Source organism: Caretta caretta, chromosome 2, assembly GCF_965140235.1.
Source record: "Caretta caretta isolate rCarCar2 chromosome 2, rCarCar1.hap1, whole genome shotgun sequence".
Taxonomy (NCBI): Eukaryota; Metazoa; Chordata; order Testudines; family Cheloniidae; genus Caretta; species Caretta caretta.
In genome coordinates, this window is record NC_134207.1 from 83,958,822 (window position 1) to 83,978,740 (window position 19,919).

At 41.4% G+C, this 19,919-nt stretch overlaps 1 protein-coding gene across 2 annotated transcripts in view; it reads left to right on the top strand.

The window, feature by feature from the left end:
* CLUL1 (clusterin like 1) overlaps positions 1–17,707 on the top strand; it is a 32,421-nt gene extending 14,714 nt beyond the window's left edge. For both annotated transcript variants that reach the window (XM_048837173.2, XM_075124761.1), the window contains 6 exons: positions 2,521–2,688; positions 5,766–6,210; positions 9,987–10,124; positions 12,756–12,970; positions 14,803–14,987; positions 17,098–17,707. In XM_048837173.2, coding sequence (XP_048693130.1) covers positions 2,521–2,688; positions 5,766–6,210; positions 9,987–10,124; positions 12,756–12,970; positions 14,803–14,982 — 1,146 coding nt within the window. In that variant the 3' untranslated portion in view covers positions 14,983–14,987; positions 17,098–17,707. The remainder of the gene's footprint in view (positions 1–2,520; positions 2,689–5,765; positions 6,211–9,986; positions 10,125–12,755; positions 12,971–14,802; positions 14,988–17,097) is intronic.
* The last annotated feature ends 2,212 nt before the right edge of the window (positions 17,708–19,919 follow it).

The window sequence follows — 19,919 nt, forward strand, 5'->3', positions numbered from 1 at the left end:
ACATGGCAGCACAGCTACGCCACTGAGCACCTTCGGGAGATGGAGTCAAGGCTCTGCTCATTTCTGCCCCCTTCCACCGCTTCCCACCCACTTGCATGGGGGGATTGGGTCATAGCAGCTCTGCATAGCCTACTACTCCCAGAGCACTAGAAGGAGCAGTATGGCACACACTGCAAAGGGTGCCTTATGTCCCTTTACTCCCAGGTACTGGAACACAAGATGAGCCACACTCTGGCCCTATACAATTACATTTCAGTATTATTTAGAATACTAACTCTCATATTTGCCAATTTCTTTGGGAAGAAGACTAGGTGTTCCCATATGTATGTTTGCAAAATAGGGATCCAATTGTAATGGGGCCCTCTGGGTGCTAGAAAAATATAAATAGTAAATGATAATATTGTGCACATATCTGTTGGACAATTATAACATCTTTCAAGTTTTGTTGTATTATTAATTATTGGCATAAACTATCTGTGAACTTTCCCTTTGACTCATAGTATGGGATTTGTCATCCGCATCACATAATACTACATTTTGCTCACTGATTTGGGGACTGAAACATTTTAAAAAGTAGACCAACAAATGACATAAGTATTCTTGTTCATGTACCAATACCCTGATTTATGTGCATTCATAAGAACAATTATTCCAAAAAAATCTGTGCAATACAAAACCATTCACATGAATGGTTGTGAAGGGTAAATGAAATGTGGCACAACACTCCTGAGCCAAAGCTGGCACTGGGTTTGCAGTATTTGATCAGCTTTAGTTGTGGCCCTAATTTGTCTACAGATACCGTCCGCCAGCAGTGACTGGCTTGCTCAGATACTCAAGATGAGAAAGTCCAAACCATTATATAGTTTAGGATTCCTTAGTTCAAACCTGACAATTCAAAGCCCTGTTCCCAAACTGGATGAGCATCGTTTGCACTCAAAGTCCAGAAGCATTACTTCATTCAAGTCACATTCAAGAGTAATGAAAATATATAAGGATTAATAGAGCTTTCATGAAACAAAACATTTCATGAAGTTAGAAAAAGGGCAGGTCAGCAACAATAAAAAAGGTTAAATAGGCAAGTCATTATACAAGGCATAATTACACTGAAGTGGACTCCCTCCATGGGTTTATAAACCCACAGATAAGGAGCTCTGAATTGGAAGTGGGGTGTCATGAATTTACAATCTAAAAGGATGTAGTCTCTAAAGGGAGCCATTGCTTTACAATGTTATCTCCTCTCAGAGCTGATTGTGCATATCCAGGCTGTCCCTCAAGTAGCCTTGGGAAATGAGAGTCCTGCAGTAAATGCAGCCATTAGACTCTGCTGGTGGAACTGAAAGATACTATTGCAGAGAGAATGATCTGACTGTGTAACTGTGTGCTGTGCTGCATAAAGTATTCAACATACTGTTTATTCTGATGATCATGATTTTATTTACAAAGCAATCCTTCCCCACCAACCAAGGCTACGTTAAAATACAGCACGAACAAGGACACATAAAACAAATAATATAAATACAAGAGCTGTTAACCCCCCTTCCTCCCCCAGAATGTTTTACAGTGTATACAAGTTCTTTTTCAAGGACCTTGTCCCCATTGTAATGAGCCAACTGTCTCCTGCTGCCAGAATCCAGAAAGGAACAAGCCTGGCTAATAAATAAGTTAAAGGGAGCATGTGTACTTCTGAAGGACCTGGAGTTTTGTTTGGAAATATTAAGAAGTGCACTGCACTGGCAGAGAGAGGCCACCCACCTCTAACCCCTTTCTGGTGCTGAGAGCTTTCCCTTCTGTTCCAGTGTCAGCTTCATTTTGAAGTGCTTATCCTAATCAGTGCTTGGCTTTGTGCTCTAACACATGTAGAATGAAGCATAAATTAGAACAAACCCTATAGAAAGTACCATGCATCTGTGCAGTGCAGAAAGAGCTCCTAACATCTGGCAAATGGTAGGGGAAGAAATGCTGTCACTCCAGGCTTTTAATCAATAAAAGCCAATAGAGGGGAAATTCAATACTTCTCCATATTTCTTTATTAAAAAAGGAGTTTACAGACAGCAGGAGCTTAGATCACTGAAATATTTGGGCTAAAGGAATGCAGGATTAACAAATGGAACAAAAGGGAATATTAGCTAAATGGGAAAGTGCTCTGGAATACTATATGGGAAAATAAAGATTTGAGGTTATAGGCATGAGGGGCTGAACTGGGGCCCCTCCATAGCCTTGGCCTCAGCATACCCTCTGAGATAGAAATGGATCTCAGAGATCTACCGGGTTTCTTAGGCTCTGTCCGCTAAGGGAAAGACATCAGGGAAACTATGTAAGGGGAACTTTACAGAGTTTTCAGCCTCCTCCACATGCAATTCAGGCAGAGGGACTATCTGGCCCTTTGTTAGGGACAAAGGTTAAACCACAAATAACTACAGGGAACTTAATTACTGGTGGGCTGGGATGAGTGTTTCACTAATGTGAAAACTGGAATTAATTAAATGTAGTGAACAAATTGTGACCCTTTTTCTCAATTAGGAGGCTCTGCAGCTTATGGACGAAGTGAAAGAACAATTAGAGGAAGAAGAAAGACAATGTCAGGTGTCTCTGAGAAATCTCTGGGATGAATGTAAAACTTGCTTAGAAAGTAACTGCATGAGATTTTATACAACCTGCCAGCACAGTTTGTCAACATTTACAAGTAAGGTAAGAAGAAAGTCAGCCTCCGGCAAGCAATCTTCCTTTAGTTGCCTCTTAACCTAACCCTTTTAAGTGAGCATATCTTGTTTTCTCAAATGGGAAGATATGCCATTAGTATTGGATTATCAAAAACAATTTGATATTGGGATCTGGAACCATGGATTTGGGCGGAACAGATCTCATTTGGCTTCAGATCACTGCACATTGAGCCTGTTCTGTGACACTGGTGTAACTCTGAAGTGACTCCACTGAAATCAATGGAGTAGAATCATAGAATAACAGAGTTGGAAGGGACCTCTGGAGGCCATCTAGTCCAACCCCCTGCCCAGAGCAGGACCAATCCCAACTAAATCATCCCAGCCAGGGCTTTGTCAAGCCTGACCTTAAAAACTTCTAAGGAAGGGGATTCCACCACCTCCCTAGGTAACACATTCCAGTGTTTCACCACCCTCCTAGTGAAAAAGATTTTCCTAATATCCAACCTAAACCTCCCCCACTGCAACTTGAGACCATTACTCCTTGTCCTGTCATCTGCTATCACTGAGAATAGTCTAGATCCATCCTCTTGGATCCACCTTTCAGGTAGTTAAAAGCAGCTATCAAATCCCCCGTCATTCTTCTCTTCTGTAGACTAAACAATCCCAGTTCCCTCAGCCTCTCCTCATAACTCATGTGTTCCAGTCCCCTAATCATTTTTGTTGCCCTTCGCTGGACTCTCTCCAATTTCTCCACATCCTTCTTGTAGTGTGGGGCCCAAAACTGGACACTACTCCAGTTGAGGCCTCACCAATGTCGAATAGAGGGGAACAATCACGTCCCTCGATCTGCTGACAATGCCCCTACTTATACACCCCAAAATGCCATTGGCCTTGGCAACAAGGGCACACTGTTGACTCATATCCAGCTTCTTGTCCACTGTCACCCCTAGGTCCTTCTCCACTGAGTAATTTGCTTCAGTGGAGTTACTCCAGAATTATAATGATGCAACCCACAGTACAATTTGAGTTAAGATGTTCAGTAATTATTGGTACTATGTGTGAAAAATGCCACAATTTTTGTTTTTCTTCTGAGATACAGTACATCTTAAAACTGTGGTTATGATCAGTAAAGTGACCATTTAAAAAATTGACTCTTCCTACACAGCAGCTGTCCTTCATGTGTTTATTCCATGTCATATCTACTACTTTTGAAGCAAAGATACATTTTTTACTACTCTTAACTCCTGTTAGCAGTTCAGAGCCAACACACTTCTGAGAGAAAGGACAGATTCTTTCTTGGCGTGTTCATCATCAACAGAATTGTGATCTAAATTCTAATTGCAAAATCTTTATCTCAAAGCATACATTTTAATTACACCTTAACTTCACCGGAATACACCTCAATTGAGTCAAAGTTATTAATGATAATGCATGTCAAGGTTCCTTCCGCACTCTGAACTCTAGGGTACAGATGTGGGGACCTGCATGAAAGACCCCCTAAGCTTATTCTTACCAGCTTAGGTTAAAAACTTCCCCAAGGTACAAACTTTGCCTTGTCCTTGAGCCCTATGCTGCCACCACCAAGCGTGTTAAACAGGGAAAGAGCCCACTTGGAAATGTCTTCCCCCCCAAGCCCTACACCCCCTTTCCTGGGGAAGGCTTGATAAAAATCCTCACCAATTTGTACAGGTGAACACAGACCCAAACCCTTGGATGTTAAGAACAATGAAAAATCAATCAGGTTCTTAAAAGAAGAATATTGATTAAAGAAAAGGTAAGAGAATCACCTCTGTAAAATCAGGATGGTAAATACCTTACAGGGTAATCAGATTCAAAACATAGAGAATCCCTCTAGGCAAAACCTTAAGTTACAAAAAGACACAAAAACAGGAATATACATTCCATTCAGCACAGTGTATTTTATCAGCCATTAAACAAAAGGAAATCTAAGGCATTTCTAGCTAGGTTACTTACTAACTTTACAGAAGTTCTGAGTCTGCATTTCTGATCTGTTCCCAGCAAAAGCATCACACAGACAGACAGGCCCTTTGTCCCCCCCCCCCTCCCAATTTGAAAGTACCTTGTCTCCTCATTGGTCATTTTGGTCAGGTGCCAGCGAGGTTATCTTAGCTTCTTAACCCTTTACAGGTGAAAGGGTTTTGCCTCTGGCCAGGAGGGATTTTATAGCACTGTATACAGAAAGGTGGTTACCCTTCCCTTTATTTTTATGACAATGCACAACTCAGAAAGAATACAGTTTGCCTTTCAACTCTGAGGGCAAGTTTGCTATTTATTTTTTACTGGTTAAAAGATCACAGTTGCTCTGAAAGGCACTGAGAGACAATAAACTTGAAACCCCATCATGCCATTTTTACAAAGTAATTTTTTTAGAGTCATATCATACTTTAAATACACACATGCTGTAGCATCATGCTGTCTTTGGCATTATTTTGGTAATCTCCACAGTGAACTCCATGGGTTCTATGAAGCCCTCACATTGATAGTTGTAATGACAAACTTATATTTAAACTTATAAATTTAAAAACAAGGAAGAAGTGTATTTGAGGCCAAATTCCGAAGACTTTACTTAGTTCTTTCTTGGACCAACCATCCACTGATTTCAAAGGTTGTAGCTTGAGTAAGAACTTGAGGGTTTGGGCCTTGGTGAGAGAATTGTTGATGTCTGAATAGCAGAGAAAGAACAATTGCCTTCTGTTCAACATGTATTTACTACATTACTATAATGCAGCTCACAAAGGTGTTTCCCAGATGAAGACCAAAGTATTTGTTAGGTGATGCCCAAATTTAATTTTGCGGCCGTGTCGCAACTATTAACAAGAACCTAATGGCTCAGTAGATTAGAGGCCAACTGGTTCAAAGACTGGCATCCTCTTTAGTGGGGATTTAGTGTAAATATTAACACCATGTAGACTAATTTCGCAATAGTCTTTAGAATATAGGCTATAATTTGGAAAATGGACCAGATATCAGGGATGCATCCCCTTCATCTCTATGAGCATTTGAAGAAATTCTTTATAGCTGCTGCCCTGAGACGATGAAGGTCTGATAACTTGTCTGACAGCCAATATATTTCTGCATATACAGGTTGAAGATTTTTTCAGGAAAATGTCTCCTTTGACTTTTACTTTTCATGAGGATCAAGGAAAAGACCTTCAGTTAAATGAAAAGCCCGAGAAGGAAGATGCCCAGTTAGTACAAATGGAAGATTTATTTAGCCAGCTGTTATCGGATGTGAGCACAATATTTGATAAAAGCTTTGCTTTTTTCAAACAGATACAAAAAGAATTTGATCAATCTTTTCAAATATATTTCATGTCTGATCTGGACTTAACTGAGCCCTACTATACGCCTGCTTTCCCTGAGGAGCCTATGAGAAATAGTGGTTTTCAGAAAGACTGGGGTATGCCAGGCTTCCTTCAGATATTTTTTGACTTCAGCAAGACTCTGTTTGAAGGTGTCAGTGAGGTGATTACTGAAGCATTTGATGAATACACAGACAGTACAAGAGATTTGCCAGAACAAGCCAAAGGCAAGTGTGAGAAGAAGTTAAAACAGACCTTGGTACCAATAACATCAAACTTTCACAAGTGTTAGCAATAGTTATTAAATGGTTAGCAATTCAGTTTGAGGATATAAATAGCATAACACATGTTGTGTGAAGGTCTGAAAGCCCTCTTGGATAGGGTGACCAGATGTCCTGTTTTTAAAGGGACAGTCCTGTATTTAAGCCCTCCTGCAGCTGTCCCAACTTTTTCTTTAAAATGGGCAAATTGTCCCATATTTTCTGTATCCCCCTCTCATCAGTACTGGTGGGTCCTGCTGCTGGCCAGATCCCTGCTCACCAGCCATCCGCCCACCAGTGATGAGTGGGGGTGTCCAGTGGCCAACAATGGGGGTGTGTGTGCAAGGCTGGTGGCAGGGCAAAGCTGCAGCGTGCAGGGCCGGCCACTCCCCCTGCTGGTCCATCAGCTCAGCCTCCGCTGTGTGCTGGCTCTCAGCCAGCAGGGCCCCCCACCGTCCTGTTTCTGGACGGCACTGGCTGCGAGCTGCGGTGGCTGGTGAGTATGGGCAGGCGCCAGGCGGCAGCTGGTTACATGTCACCTCTGCTGCCCACCCATTAGCCCTTTGGGTGCTCCCCCTCTTGCTGTCCTCTCCCTGCTTTGCCCCTTCACCTCCCCCGCCCCCCCAACCCCACTGCTCCTCCATTTTCTCCGGTGGGGTGCATCCCACTCCCAGTGCTGTGCGGAGAACCAGCCCCTGGTCAGATCACTCAACTCACCAAGAGCCTGGCCGGCAGGCTCCTTCCTTCCCCCTCTGCCTCTGGCTGGGCCAGGAACCTGGAAAAGCCCAAGACCCTCCATCCCAGGACGCTGGCCATAAGGAGCCAAGCCCTGCATGTGCCAAAGCCCCACACAGCGCTGGCACGGGGAAGCCTCTTCACCCCTCAGCTAAGCTCTGGAGTGGCGAGGGGGAAAGGGGTTTCGGGGCGGGAAGCGATTTCCAGCCTGTTTGCGCCCCGACCCTGCAGGCTCCACAGCAGCCCACCAGGCAGGGGCTTAGCACCCTCTTCACCCCCCCAACCCCCTGCCCCAGGTCCTGCACCCCAGGGAGTGTAGGGCTGCTTCGTCGCCTAGGCACCCTCGCCTGCTGAGCCACCTCTCTGGTGGGGTTCGCTGAATCCCCTGCAGTCAGTTTCCCTGGGCCCTGGTGCACAATGCATCCTTAGGGCTTAACCCCTTCCTGCCCATGCTATAGCCAGGCGACAGGAGGCAGCTGGGTTATGTCGGTGGCCAGCAGCAGCCTGGAGGTATTAGCTGCCTTTTGACACTGTGCGGGCAGGGAAGGACAAGCTGCTTCCAGCCACAGGGGAGTGGGGGAGGGGGAGAGAGATGAGCTCTGCAAAGACACAGGCCAAGTCATCCCTTCCCCACTTTCCCTGTCGTTGGAAGGAGCTCCCATCCCTTCCCTCCCGCAAAGTGCCAAAAGGCTGCTGCTGGCCACATTCTGGTGTGAACCCTGGCAGAAATTGGCGGTGGGGGTGGAGGGTATGTGACCCTGTGTTCCCCCCACTTGTTGCCTTGGGAAGATGTGGTGCCAGGTACCAGGAGAGGAGGGTCTGTCCCGGGGGCCCAGCCAGGCGTGGAGGGCGGAGAGCACCAGGCAGGGAGGGTCAGGTAGGTCGGTCACCCCCACTTTGTGTGAGAGAGGTGTATGGGCGTGTGTGTGTGTCACCTCTCCCTGTGTGAACCCTACAGCCTTAAAGATAAGAAAGCAAATAAAAAGAATCCAGCTACGCAGTATTTCTTTTTAACAGGGGCTCAGTCAACTTGATGTTAAATTGAATGTTTGTACTGCATAGTTCTGACTGATTGCCGTTGAACTCACTTGAATATGAGTAATTTTACCAAGTGTCCCATATTCAGAATAGGGAAATATGGTCACCCTACTCTTGGATAAGCAGATATGGGTCAAACATAACTTTATTGGCCAAATTAAAATTTGGAATAATAAAATAAAAAGACAGAATTCCACATCTCCATGTCCATAGAATGCTAGTTTAGAGCTTATGCTACTGTCTCCACAGAGCCTGATTCCTATAATAATTCTCAAAGCATTTGCAGGACTTCCTGGGTGTTCAGTGCAGATATGGATTTTCATGTGGCTGACTGACAAATCTGATCTTAACATTAGTCAGCAAGAACCGCATATTGTGCTGATGTGCTTCATTTGCTCCTAAAAGGTTAAGACATGTCACCAGCCACAAAAAGTCAGGAAACAGATGCGTCAGTCAGCTGTGAGACCAGCTTGTAGCTGTAATAGGCACCTAATGTGCCAACAAGACACAAAGACATGAAGTGCTCCAGCAAATGGGAAGAATTCCATTTAGGACAGCTAAGGTTGTTTTTGAGGGGATGACAATGGTTTTCAAGGGTGGGGGGTGGAGGAGAGCATCATAAGACAGGCTGTTGACACCACCTGCACTCCATTTATAACCATGCAGAGGAGATAATCCAACTTTCAGCAGCAGGTTTCAGAGTAGCAGCCATGTTAGTCTGTATCTGCAAAAAGAACAGGAGTACTTGTGGCACCTTAGAGACTAACGAATTTATTAGAGCATAAGCTTTTGTGGGCTACAGCCCATTTCATCGGATGCATAGAATGGAACATATAGTAAGAAGATATATATATAGAGAGAGAGAGAGAGAGAGAGAGAGAGAAGGTGGAAGTTGCCATACAAACTGCAAGAAGCTAATTAGTTAAGATGAGCTATTATCAGCAGGAGAAAAAAAACTTTTGTAATGATAATCAAGATGGCCCATTTAGACAGTAGACAAGAAGGTGTGAGGATACTTAACTTAGGGAAATAGATTCAACATGTGTAATGAGTCTGGGAGTGGCTGAGTCATTACACATATTGAATCCCTTATTTTGAATAACACATATTGAATATCCTTTATTCAGAGCAAACAACTATGGAAGATATTAGTTTTTGAAAGGAAATTTCAAATGAAAGTACATAACTCAGAAAAGTATCAGTGCATGGACTCTCTTTTGCAGCCTATGAATATGAATAGGTTGAACTCCCTGACAGCTTTTTTCTTTAAATAGACAAGAAAGGGAAAAATATTCCAGATATACTTCTACAAGGAAAACTAAGCTCTCTAAAAAGAAAAAGGAGCTTTAATTTTAATTGACACTATCTTGAGTCCAAAATATGAAAGAATTTCAAGAGTACATATAAAAATATTCTTTATATTTTAATAATGTTAAGGGAGAAACAATCATTATTTAAACTAAATATATGCTAGTACTTGTCTAAAAAGAAAATCCCTTATTTTAAAAAAAAAGCTAGATTATGCTACAGCAGTGGTTCTCAATCTTTCCATATCATGACCGCATATTATCACAGAAATCAGTTTTGTGAACCCACTCTCATCTAGCAGTATATAAAGGCACAGTGGTTGCAACCCCTCTTGACCAGTTAATTACATCCTTGGAAGTCGCAACCTGCAGATTGAGAACCATGTTCTACAGTAATAGTCCAAAACACTATAGGTAGTGTTTTGGACTCTTCATGCAGAATAATTTGGTATATTTTTATAAGGGATCATATGATAGTGACACATACTGTTTCAAGGGGAGCATGCTTTGGTTACTATTGTTCTGTTCTTATGCTCACTCATTTTGAATTCAGGCCTGGAAGTTTTATTTTTTTTTAAAAAATGGAGTAGGAAACAGCAATAAGAAGATATCAACAGGCCCCTAACTTCAGTTGGCTCACTTTATACTGTATATTCACTCTAGATTCTGACAAAAGTGGCATGTTTTCAAAGATCATACCAGGACACAAGAGAGCTCTGTGTAAAGAGCTCCGTCAGAATTCATCAGGATGCCCACAGTTTCATGAGAGATGCCAGAAATGTCAGGATAACCTGATGAGAGGTAAATAGTTATTTTCTAGTTTGTTTCTATAATACCTTGTCCATGATAAAGCAGTGACCTTTCCTTTTGTTTTTTTTTTTTTTTTTTTCAGATATTGGTGCTATAATTTTCTATTGTCCTATTTACATATTTTTGGAATTAAGTTTCAGCTTCTGCAGATTTACTATTAATGTGAATTCAAAAGCAACAGAGTTGATGCAAATGATTTAATTTACCCTTCCCCAATGTCTCCACACAGTGTCAGTATAACTCAGTTGTTAACACTCTTGCCTCATTTCCAAAGTGATGTTCCACAGCAAGATAGTATGTATTTTATTGGTAAAGATACCAGCCTCCAGAGAAAACAAGGGGCCAGATTGTGATTGGCCCTGCCTGGGTGCAAAATTGCAGAGGGGGTACAAGGTGATTCTAAACCGCCCCATGCTCCATGTACTCTGGCACAGAGCCAGATGTAATTTTACTTGGGATTCATTTCACCAAAGGGAAAGTGAGGGCTGAATGAGCCATGACTACACCTTGTTTTCTTCACCAGCCAGCAGAGCTGAGCTGGTGAGTGGAAATGAGGAGGGCACATTGTACCAAGTAAAAGGGTGGCAGAGCTCTGGCACACTCTTCAAGAAACTTTAGAGGAATTCTGGCTGAATCAGCCAGAATTGCTATGCAGACTCCTGCTGCTGGGTGGTAAGTCTGTAGCCACCCCACCCCATCTTCTCCCAAACTAGTGATGCCTTAAAAACCACAGTGATGCCTTATAAGCACCCCCCTCTGTAATTAAAAATACAGCAATCCAAAATACTGAATGAGAAACAAGAAATACAAATGTGACTGATCAGTTTGAGAGACTTCACTGGGATGTTTTAATGATGCTAGAATTGGGCCAATTTTATTTACTAGCACAGAAGTTAAAATGATAGTCACAAAGAGTTCTCTGAAGGGGTTTTTAATGGTACATTGTGGGCCAAATTCTAATTTCATGTGCAATGAGCATAGCTGTTTACAGAACCTAAAAAGCTACCATTATGCTTACATCTACAAGTTCAGTAACAGATTAATCTAGTTACATACTAATGTTTGGTTTCAGAGTAACAGCCGTGTTAGTCTGTATTTGCAAAAAGAAAAGGAGTACTTGTGGCACCTTGGAGGCTAACCAATTTATTTGAGCATAAGCTTTCATGAGCTACAGCTCACTTCATCGGATGCATACTGTGGAAAATACAGAAGATGTTTTTATACACACAAACCATGAAAAAATGGGTGTTTATCACTACAAAAGGTTTTCTCTCCCCCACCCCACTCTCCTGCTGGTAATAGCTTATCTAAAGTGATCACTCTCCTTACAATGTGTATGATAATCAAGGTGGGCCATTTCCAGCACAAATCCAGGGTTTAACAAGAAGGTCTGAGGAATGGAGGGGTGGGGGGGTTGGTAGGAAAAAACAAGGGGAAATAGATTACCTTGCATAATGACTTAGCCACTCCCAGTCTCTATTCAAGCCTAACTTAATTGTATCCAATTTGCAAATGAATTCCAATTCAGCAGTCTCTCGCTGGAGTCTGGTTTTGAAGTTTTTCTGTTGTAATATCTCAACTTTCATGTCTGTAATTGCGTGACCAGAGAGATTAAAGTGTTCTCCGACTGGTTTATGAATGTTATAATTCTTGACATCTGATTGGTGTCCATTTATTCTTTTACGTAGAGACTGTCCAGTTTGACCAATGTACATGGCAGAGGGGCATTGCTGGCACATGATGGCATATATCATATTGGTAGATGTGCAGGTGAACGAGCCTCTGATAGTGTGGCTGATGTTATTAGGGCCTGTGATGGTGTCCCTGAATAGATATGTGGGCACAGTTGGCAACAGGCTTTGTTGCAAGGATAGGTTCCTGGGTTAGTGGTTCTGTTGTGTGGTATGTGGTTGCTGGTGAGTATTTGCTTCAGGTTGGGGGGCTGTCTGTAGGCAAGGACTGGCCTGTCTCCCAAGATTTGTGAGAGTGTTGGGTCATCCTTCAGGATAGGTTGTAGATCCCTGATAATGCGTTGGAGGGGTTTTAGTTGGGGGCTGAAGGTGACGGCTAGTGGCGTTCTGTTATTTTCTTTGTTAGGCCTGTCCTGTAGTAGGTGACTTCTGGGAAATCTTGGGAGACTGGCCCGTCCTTGCCTACAGAGCTTATGCTCAAATAAATTGGTTAGTCTCTAAGGTGCCACAAGTACTCCTTTTCTTTATACTAATGTTTATTGCTCCTCTGAAATAAAATTAGGCCTTAAAATTCAACAGTAATAAAAGCTAACAGCATGTATTATAGGCTCACTGGCAATGAACAGATAAAGAGCTACAGGCAATTAAAGGAAATGATAGCCAATTTATACACTAACATAAATCTCTGTATGTAGTAATGGTAAGGTTTTTATTTAGCATACTACTGTGTCCACTTACCATAAAGGATAAGTGACTCTAGGTGTCATGTATCTAACCCAAACTCATTGAAATATTTCAGCAAAAATTACCTTGGATTTTTTTTTTTAAAACCCACACTAGAAATAAAACCTATATATGTACTTTTATACACATACATAAGTGTAAAAAATGAATGCTTTCCAATAAAGTTTGATGTCTGTTTTTTAACCAGACTGTCCAAACGTTCCTGAACTACACATAAAGTTTGATGAAGCCTTTAAGCTCGTTAATGTCTCGGGTGAACAGTATGAGCAGATCCTCCAGGTGATTCAGCGTCACACAGAAGACACTTCCTACTTGTTGGGCAAAATGAAAGAAAGGTTCGGGTGGGTGTCAGAACTATCCAACTTGACCATCGGATCAGAAAACATTTTCAATATAGTAAAGGTAAAGAAAGGCTAGTTATTAAAAGGGAAGTAACTATTGGACCGTGATGTCTGTGCTCTATATTTCACTCACACTTAGCTTCAGGACAAGTTGGGAGGATAGTGTGTGTTTTGTGTGTTATTTTTGGTCTTTAAAACATCAAGCTCTTACTAAGGTTGATTTTAAGTATACTTGATAATCCCTTGATGATCTGAAACTCCAGAGATTAGAAACTATTCTACTCTAAATCCTTTTAGTATGATGGATAACTGACAGGGCCAACCTATATCACTGCCTGACAAAAGTAAATTGGCACTAACAGGTTTGGTTGCCCCCAGATTACCTTTCCAGAAGAAGAGAGGCTCTTCCAAGGGGTAGCACAGAACACATACATCTTTATTAGATCGGTATAACAAAATTAGAGCTCCAAGTATCGAAAATGTAAAGAATTTTATTACAACATAGGTTGTATGGCACACAAAAATAATCCAGTAAATACCTTATAAATAACCAGAGATCTTTACACAGTGATAAAACAAGAATAAATAATGCTAACTTGTACTGGTATAGGGACAAATCCTTCTCTCTTTTTGCAAAGCACTGCTGTCAGCCTGCTGTTATCTCAACATTGATTCTATGTAGAATCATTGGCTATGCCACTACCACTGCACAGAGAGAACATACTCTTTCCTCCATAGCATCTCTCAGGACTAGGCTCATATTTTTCCCAGTATTATATGGTTTCATCATGTAAAAAAAATGTGACTGTATTCCAGTTTCTGAAGGCTTTAGTCCTGAGATAACCCCTCACACTGGTAGACTCAATATAGTACAGTTGCCTTTTGTTTAAGAAAAATGGAAAAACAGGAACACAGAGGACAAACAATACTTCTGAATACTTACAATTTTTTCAGCCTGACTTCAAATTGTCTGCTTTGGGAAATACAGAGGCAAAACTCGAATGTGATTCTGTAAACATGCCAGCACGAGTAACTAATCACATGAATCATAGAATCATAGAATATCAGGGTTGGAAGGGACCTCAGGAGGTCATCTAGTCCAACCCCTGCTCAAAGCAGGACCAATCCCCAACTAAATCATCCCAGCCAGGGCTTTGTCAAGCCTGACCTTAAAAACTTCTAAGGAAGGAGATTCTATCACCTCCCTAGGTAACGCATTCCAGTGTTTCACCACCCTCCTAGTGAAAAAGTTTTTCCTAATATCCAACCTAAACCTCCCCCACTGCAACTTGAGACCATTACTCCTTGTCCTGTCCTCTTCTACCACTGAGAATAGTCTAGAACCATCCTCTTTGGAACCCCCTTTCAGATAGTTGAAAGCAGCTATCAAATCCCCCCTCATTCTTCTCTTCCGCAAACTAAACAATCCCAGTTCCCTCAGCCTCTCCTCATAAGTCATGTGTTCCAGACCCCTAATCATTTTTGTTGCCCATCCATTGAATCATCCATTGAAATTAATGAGATGACTCCTGTACACCTATATGTTTGCAATTTGGGGCCCTCATTGTCATGAGTCTAAGAAATAACAGGACAATACTTAGCATCAATAAAGCACTGTACAAACACTAATGTGCACATCTCCACCATGGTGGTGCAGTGCATTACTGCCACACCTGCTTCCCCCCACCCCCCACCCGGCCAAAATATATATTGACATGAACCTAAAAAGCTACTGCTCACTTCAGAAGAAAGCCAATGGATGGAAACACCCATGTTTTAAAAGGCCCTCACTTTTCATTTTTCATTCTAAAAGTGAGAGGATGCAAAACAGGTATTAACAAATTGACAAAGTGTACTGGGTTACAGTAACTAAACTAGGTTGTTCTATTTCAGGTGTCACCAAGTATCCAAGGAGCAGATTCTTCCAGTCTGAATGAAACAGTGGTAGATGTGAATATTCTGACTTCACCTACTTTCACAATTAAGGTTCCTCATGATTTAGTTATAGGGAGCTCTGAGTTCATTGAATATGTAGCTGCGAAAGCTTTGCAACTTTACAAGCAGACTTTTTAAGGACGGTATGTTGTTTCTCTTTGTATGGTGAACTTAAAAAGTAGTAGCATCCATCTATTCTTTTCTGCATTGCAACGGCTTTAAACTGGAATAGGATTAGGTCCATGATACAGTCTATGCCTGTCTCTCCATTTGATAGATGGAAGATAAAAGTGGTATGAAAAATAAAACCAAATGCTCAGTGTTTTGGTCTTTAAAATTCAGACCTGTCATGCTAATATCCATAGACCACACTTATTTATAAATTAGATCCTCAAGCTCTAAGTAATATCTAGGACAAGATAATACTGAGGCAAGTGTTCTGTCCAAAGATAACTGTGTCACAACTACAGAACAGCATGCTAGGGCTCTGGCATTAGATACCATGCCTTCACGTCCATTAATCAAAGATAAAAGACTGCTAATTAGTCTGATCATAGTTTAGGTCATCTTGCTGTGCTTGACACTTGTTAAACATAGAGAGGACAAATTCAGAACAGATGTAGTGACTTGTAACAGCTCATTATAATATTGTGCCATACAATCTTGGGATAAATACTGCTCTCTAACTAATGGGCATATTTTAGATTCACATGCAAAGGGGAAGCTTCACATGTTTCCTCCCACCATCTGTGTGGAAGGAAGCTTGGCCGTCCTCCCTCCTCTGGGTCTCACAGAGGCTACACTGCAGGTTTAGGGATGTCCAGGAGGGAAGGGCAGGCTGGAAAGATGCATAATGTTCTCTAACCCCAAGGAGAACATCCGGAAAAGATACCTATTACTTCTTCCGTGGAGCCCAACCATCCTCTGCATCCACGGATGTTCCTGCACAGTTCCAATGAAGTCACACTGAGAGACGGACCTGCTCAGGGCCAGATCCTCTGTGAAGGCACAGGCCTCTATGCAAATGAACCTGGCATCCCATGGATCCACTAAGAAAGCATTAGCCTGGGGCAGGTTCTGTGACCTTTGGCTAGGAATGAGGTGGGAGCGGAGGGCAAACCCTATCCTTGACAAGGCAATGTGGGGGGAAATCTTTGTGAGGGGATTCTCTCAGAGATTGCCAGTGTTGCCAGCTCATAATTTTAATCACCAGTGCAATATTGGGTGTTTTTCTTAAAGCCCCAGCTCTTGGAGTTTATGATTATTTGAGAATCTCACCTTGTTATTTAAAAAAAATGTGTGTTTCAGATCCGTAGAGGAAAAGTTGGAAAACAGGGCCTGAGCTCATTAGAAAGGCTCAAAAGCCAGCAAGAAAATAAAAAGAACACAGCATCTAGTATACTTTAAAAATCACATGATGTTAAATGCAATCTCATGATTTTCTGGGGCCTGACTCATGATTTTTGAACACTTGGGATTGGCAATACTGGATTTCATCCCCAGAGTCCCTTGCTGCAGAAGAGGAGGCACTGGGTCTTTGAATTTATGCATAACATAATAAAAACAAGACTACCATCCACGTTGGTTTGGCTATGTTGGTGCACCTAAATGCACATTACATCAGAAATTGACCTAGAAGTGAGTCTTTTGACAGGAAAATAAGACAACTCATTTCACCATGATTGTTTCTTCATAGCTATTATCCCTATTAGATCTAGCTATTAGCAATATTCACTCTTTTTTCACCTCACCCAAACCTAAATTTGGGAACACTAAGGGCTAGAAGTCTAATAATAATAATCTTAACTCCCATAAGGAAGGTCTGAGTTCTTGTTCCATTACCGAATCCTCCTGTGCAATGAACATTTGTGGTCATTCTTATACCTGAGTGAAATGAGTGAAAAGATGGTATAAACGGCTACCAAATCATAATGGTAGCATTTTACACCTACTTTGCACAGGTGAACATGACTACAACAGGCCTTTTTATGGCATGAGAGAAAATAACAAGTGGGGAATCCCAGAAGATCCTTTGTATAAAAGGAAAAAAAGAACGACTACACACTTCAGTATGTAACCAACTGACTTTTTTTGTATGTTCACTAGTAGGAAGATGTATCCACTATCATCTGTTATTCATATATGTAACACCCTTCTTTAGTCCAAAAATAGAAAAAAAGACAGTTTTTTTCAAAAACACACCATGGTCACTGATGCACTGCACAATGCAAACCTTATTTTTTTCCCCTCTAGACAAGAAGATCTGTGGAATATCATCTACTTCAAATCCAGCATCCTCTCCTTACAGTGAAGTACTCCAAAGTTCAGTGTACAGAGAACTGTTCTATGAATAGGGTTTTAAAATGTTTGCTTACAAACAATATATTGTTTAATAAATATTGTGACATCAGGTATTCAATATTTACAGTAATTTTTTTGCATGGCAAATTAAAATCCATGTCAATTTGTATTCCTTTTAAATGAAAACTTATATGCATGTTTGGAACTTTATGTGATTGTTGGTTATCACTTATGATCCCAGTTTTACAGAGACTTAAGCACATGCTCAGCTTCAACCATGTAAGTTGTCCCCGTTGCCCTAAATGCTATTACTTGCATGCTTAAAATTAAGCACATGCTTTAGACTTTGCAGGACTAGGGCCTAAATCCTTTGTACACCCAGCTAAGAATTAATCAACCGAGGCTGAATGTATATGTAATACATTAATGCATGTATTCTATTTCTTCTTCCAGTTGCTTTTACATTATAATGTACATTAAATGGCTTTTTTCATAATTTGTGATGAACAAATTCTTCAGCTTTTTGCATAGTTTACTTGTAGTTTGCAACTAAAGTAATTTTTTAACAGGGCAATAAATATTTTCATTGGAAAAAAGTTTGTTTTGTCCATTTTACATGTTTGCTTGAACTTCATGTGTAAAATAAAATAAAAACTAAGATCCTTATGCTATAATACCCTCAGTCCTAGGCAGAGCTCCAAGTGATTTCAGTTTAATTTGCTGTGCACACCAAGAGTGGTACACATCCCAAAGAACATTTCCCCATTCTCAGCTGTATTTTTTCCTAACTCACTTTTCTTTATTTCTAAGTGCACAAAGTATTAGTTTCCAATATAATAAACTGCAGCTTTTTGTTTATACCATATTCTGCTTGTTCACTCCTACTTACCTAAAAATACTTAACGATTTTAACCAACAGAAAGGCCAGGCGTTTCAAGAGTCCTCTTTATTTCCTTTATTTGGCAAAATACATTGTTGGGGCAGGTGAAGTTCTCTCCAGTGCAAGGCCCTATGCACCACTGAAAGGAGGTTAAGTCTTAAACATTGCTAGTACCAATGGGGGCCTAACCCTGAGAAGTGAAGAGCAGCCACAACTCCCATGTGAATTGGCATATCTCAGGACTGGGCTCTAAATAACTAATAATGAAGTTTCTAAATATTTACCCTCAAATGACTTTGTAAGGCATCACATATTAAAGTAGAAGTATTTGGGGAATATTCAACTGATCATGGCTTCCTATTAACTCCTCCACACCTCCGCAATCCAGACCATATCAGCCAACCTAGTATCAACTTGGAACAATGTGTTAGTTGCTGTAATTCTGTTCCCCCATTCCTTTTTAGACATCTGTCCAGTACAGCCAGGAATTGAAAAGCTTATAATAAAGTGCTGAAAACAAAGGATATAAAGTTATTAAAATTCAAGGTACATTATTCCTTTAACAAATTATACAAGGGTTGCCAAAGTGTGTAGTAAAGGGTTATACAAAGTAAATTGTTAACCAATGGCTTTTTCAACCCTGAGGCTGACTGAAAAGACCAGCTCCCTGTTCTGAATTTGCTATCCATCAATTCATCTCCAAAAAAAGAGTAAAAAAAGCACATACTGACAAGAAAGTGAACACTTTTAATACCAACTAACAGTACTTAAGATATATCAAACCAATTATTTTTATAAGTATTTTTGTAAGAAAGCATGATGTGCAATGAGTGCAACAAGCTTAGCTTCCAAGAAAGGTGAAGAATAGAGGGAACAGCATTGGATTGTGGATGAGAATATTCTCACAGAGATTTGTTTAACGTAATAAACAAAAGAACAGAAGAATGGCTATACTGGGTTAGACCAATGGTCCATCTAGGCCAGTACCCTGTCTTCCAACAGTGCCTGGTGCCAGATGTTTCAGAGGGAATGAACACAACAGGGCAATTTATCGAGTGATCCATCCTCTGTTGTCCAGTTCCAGTTTCTGGCAATCAGAGGATTAGGGACACCCAGAGCATAGAGAACAGAGTTATACTTTTGGCCCTCACAACATCCTCTGGCAAAGAGTTCCACAGGCTGCCTATACACTGTATGAAGAAGTACGCCCTTAGTTTGTTTTAAACTTGCTGTCTATTAATTTCATTGGGTGACCCCTGGTTCTTGTGTTATCTGAGGGGGTAAATAACACTTCCTTAGTCATTTTCTCCACACCATTCATGATTTTACAGACCTCTATCATATTCCCCCTTATTTGTCTCTTTTCTAAGATGAACAGGCCCAGTCTTTTAAATCTCTCCTCATATGGAACCTGTTCCATACCCCTAATCATTTTTATTGCCCTTCTCTGTACTTTTCACAATTCTAATATATATTTTTTGACATGGGGTGACCAGAAGTCACGCAGCATTCAAGGTGTGGGTGTACCATGAATTTAAATAGTGGCGTTATATTTGCTGTCTTATTATCTATCCCTTTTCTAATGGCTCCTAATTTTCTGCTAGCTTCTTTGACTGCCGCTGCATATTGAGCAGATGTTTTCAGAGATCTATCTATGACTCCAAGAGCTTTTTCATTGGAGGCACATAATGGAGGCCGGAGGAGGCTAAGCCTCCCCAAACCTCCACTAATGCTCTCCGCCATGGTCCTGGGGCGGAGCCGTGTAGGGGCTTAGAGCTCCTCCAGGAGGCCAGGGCTCGGATCGGCTCAGGCAGACGGGCCAGAAGCAGCTCGGGCGGGTGGACTGGCGCTCAGGGCAGCTCCGGCCAGCCAGCTGGGGCTCCTCTGGCCATGA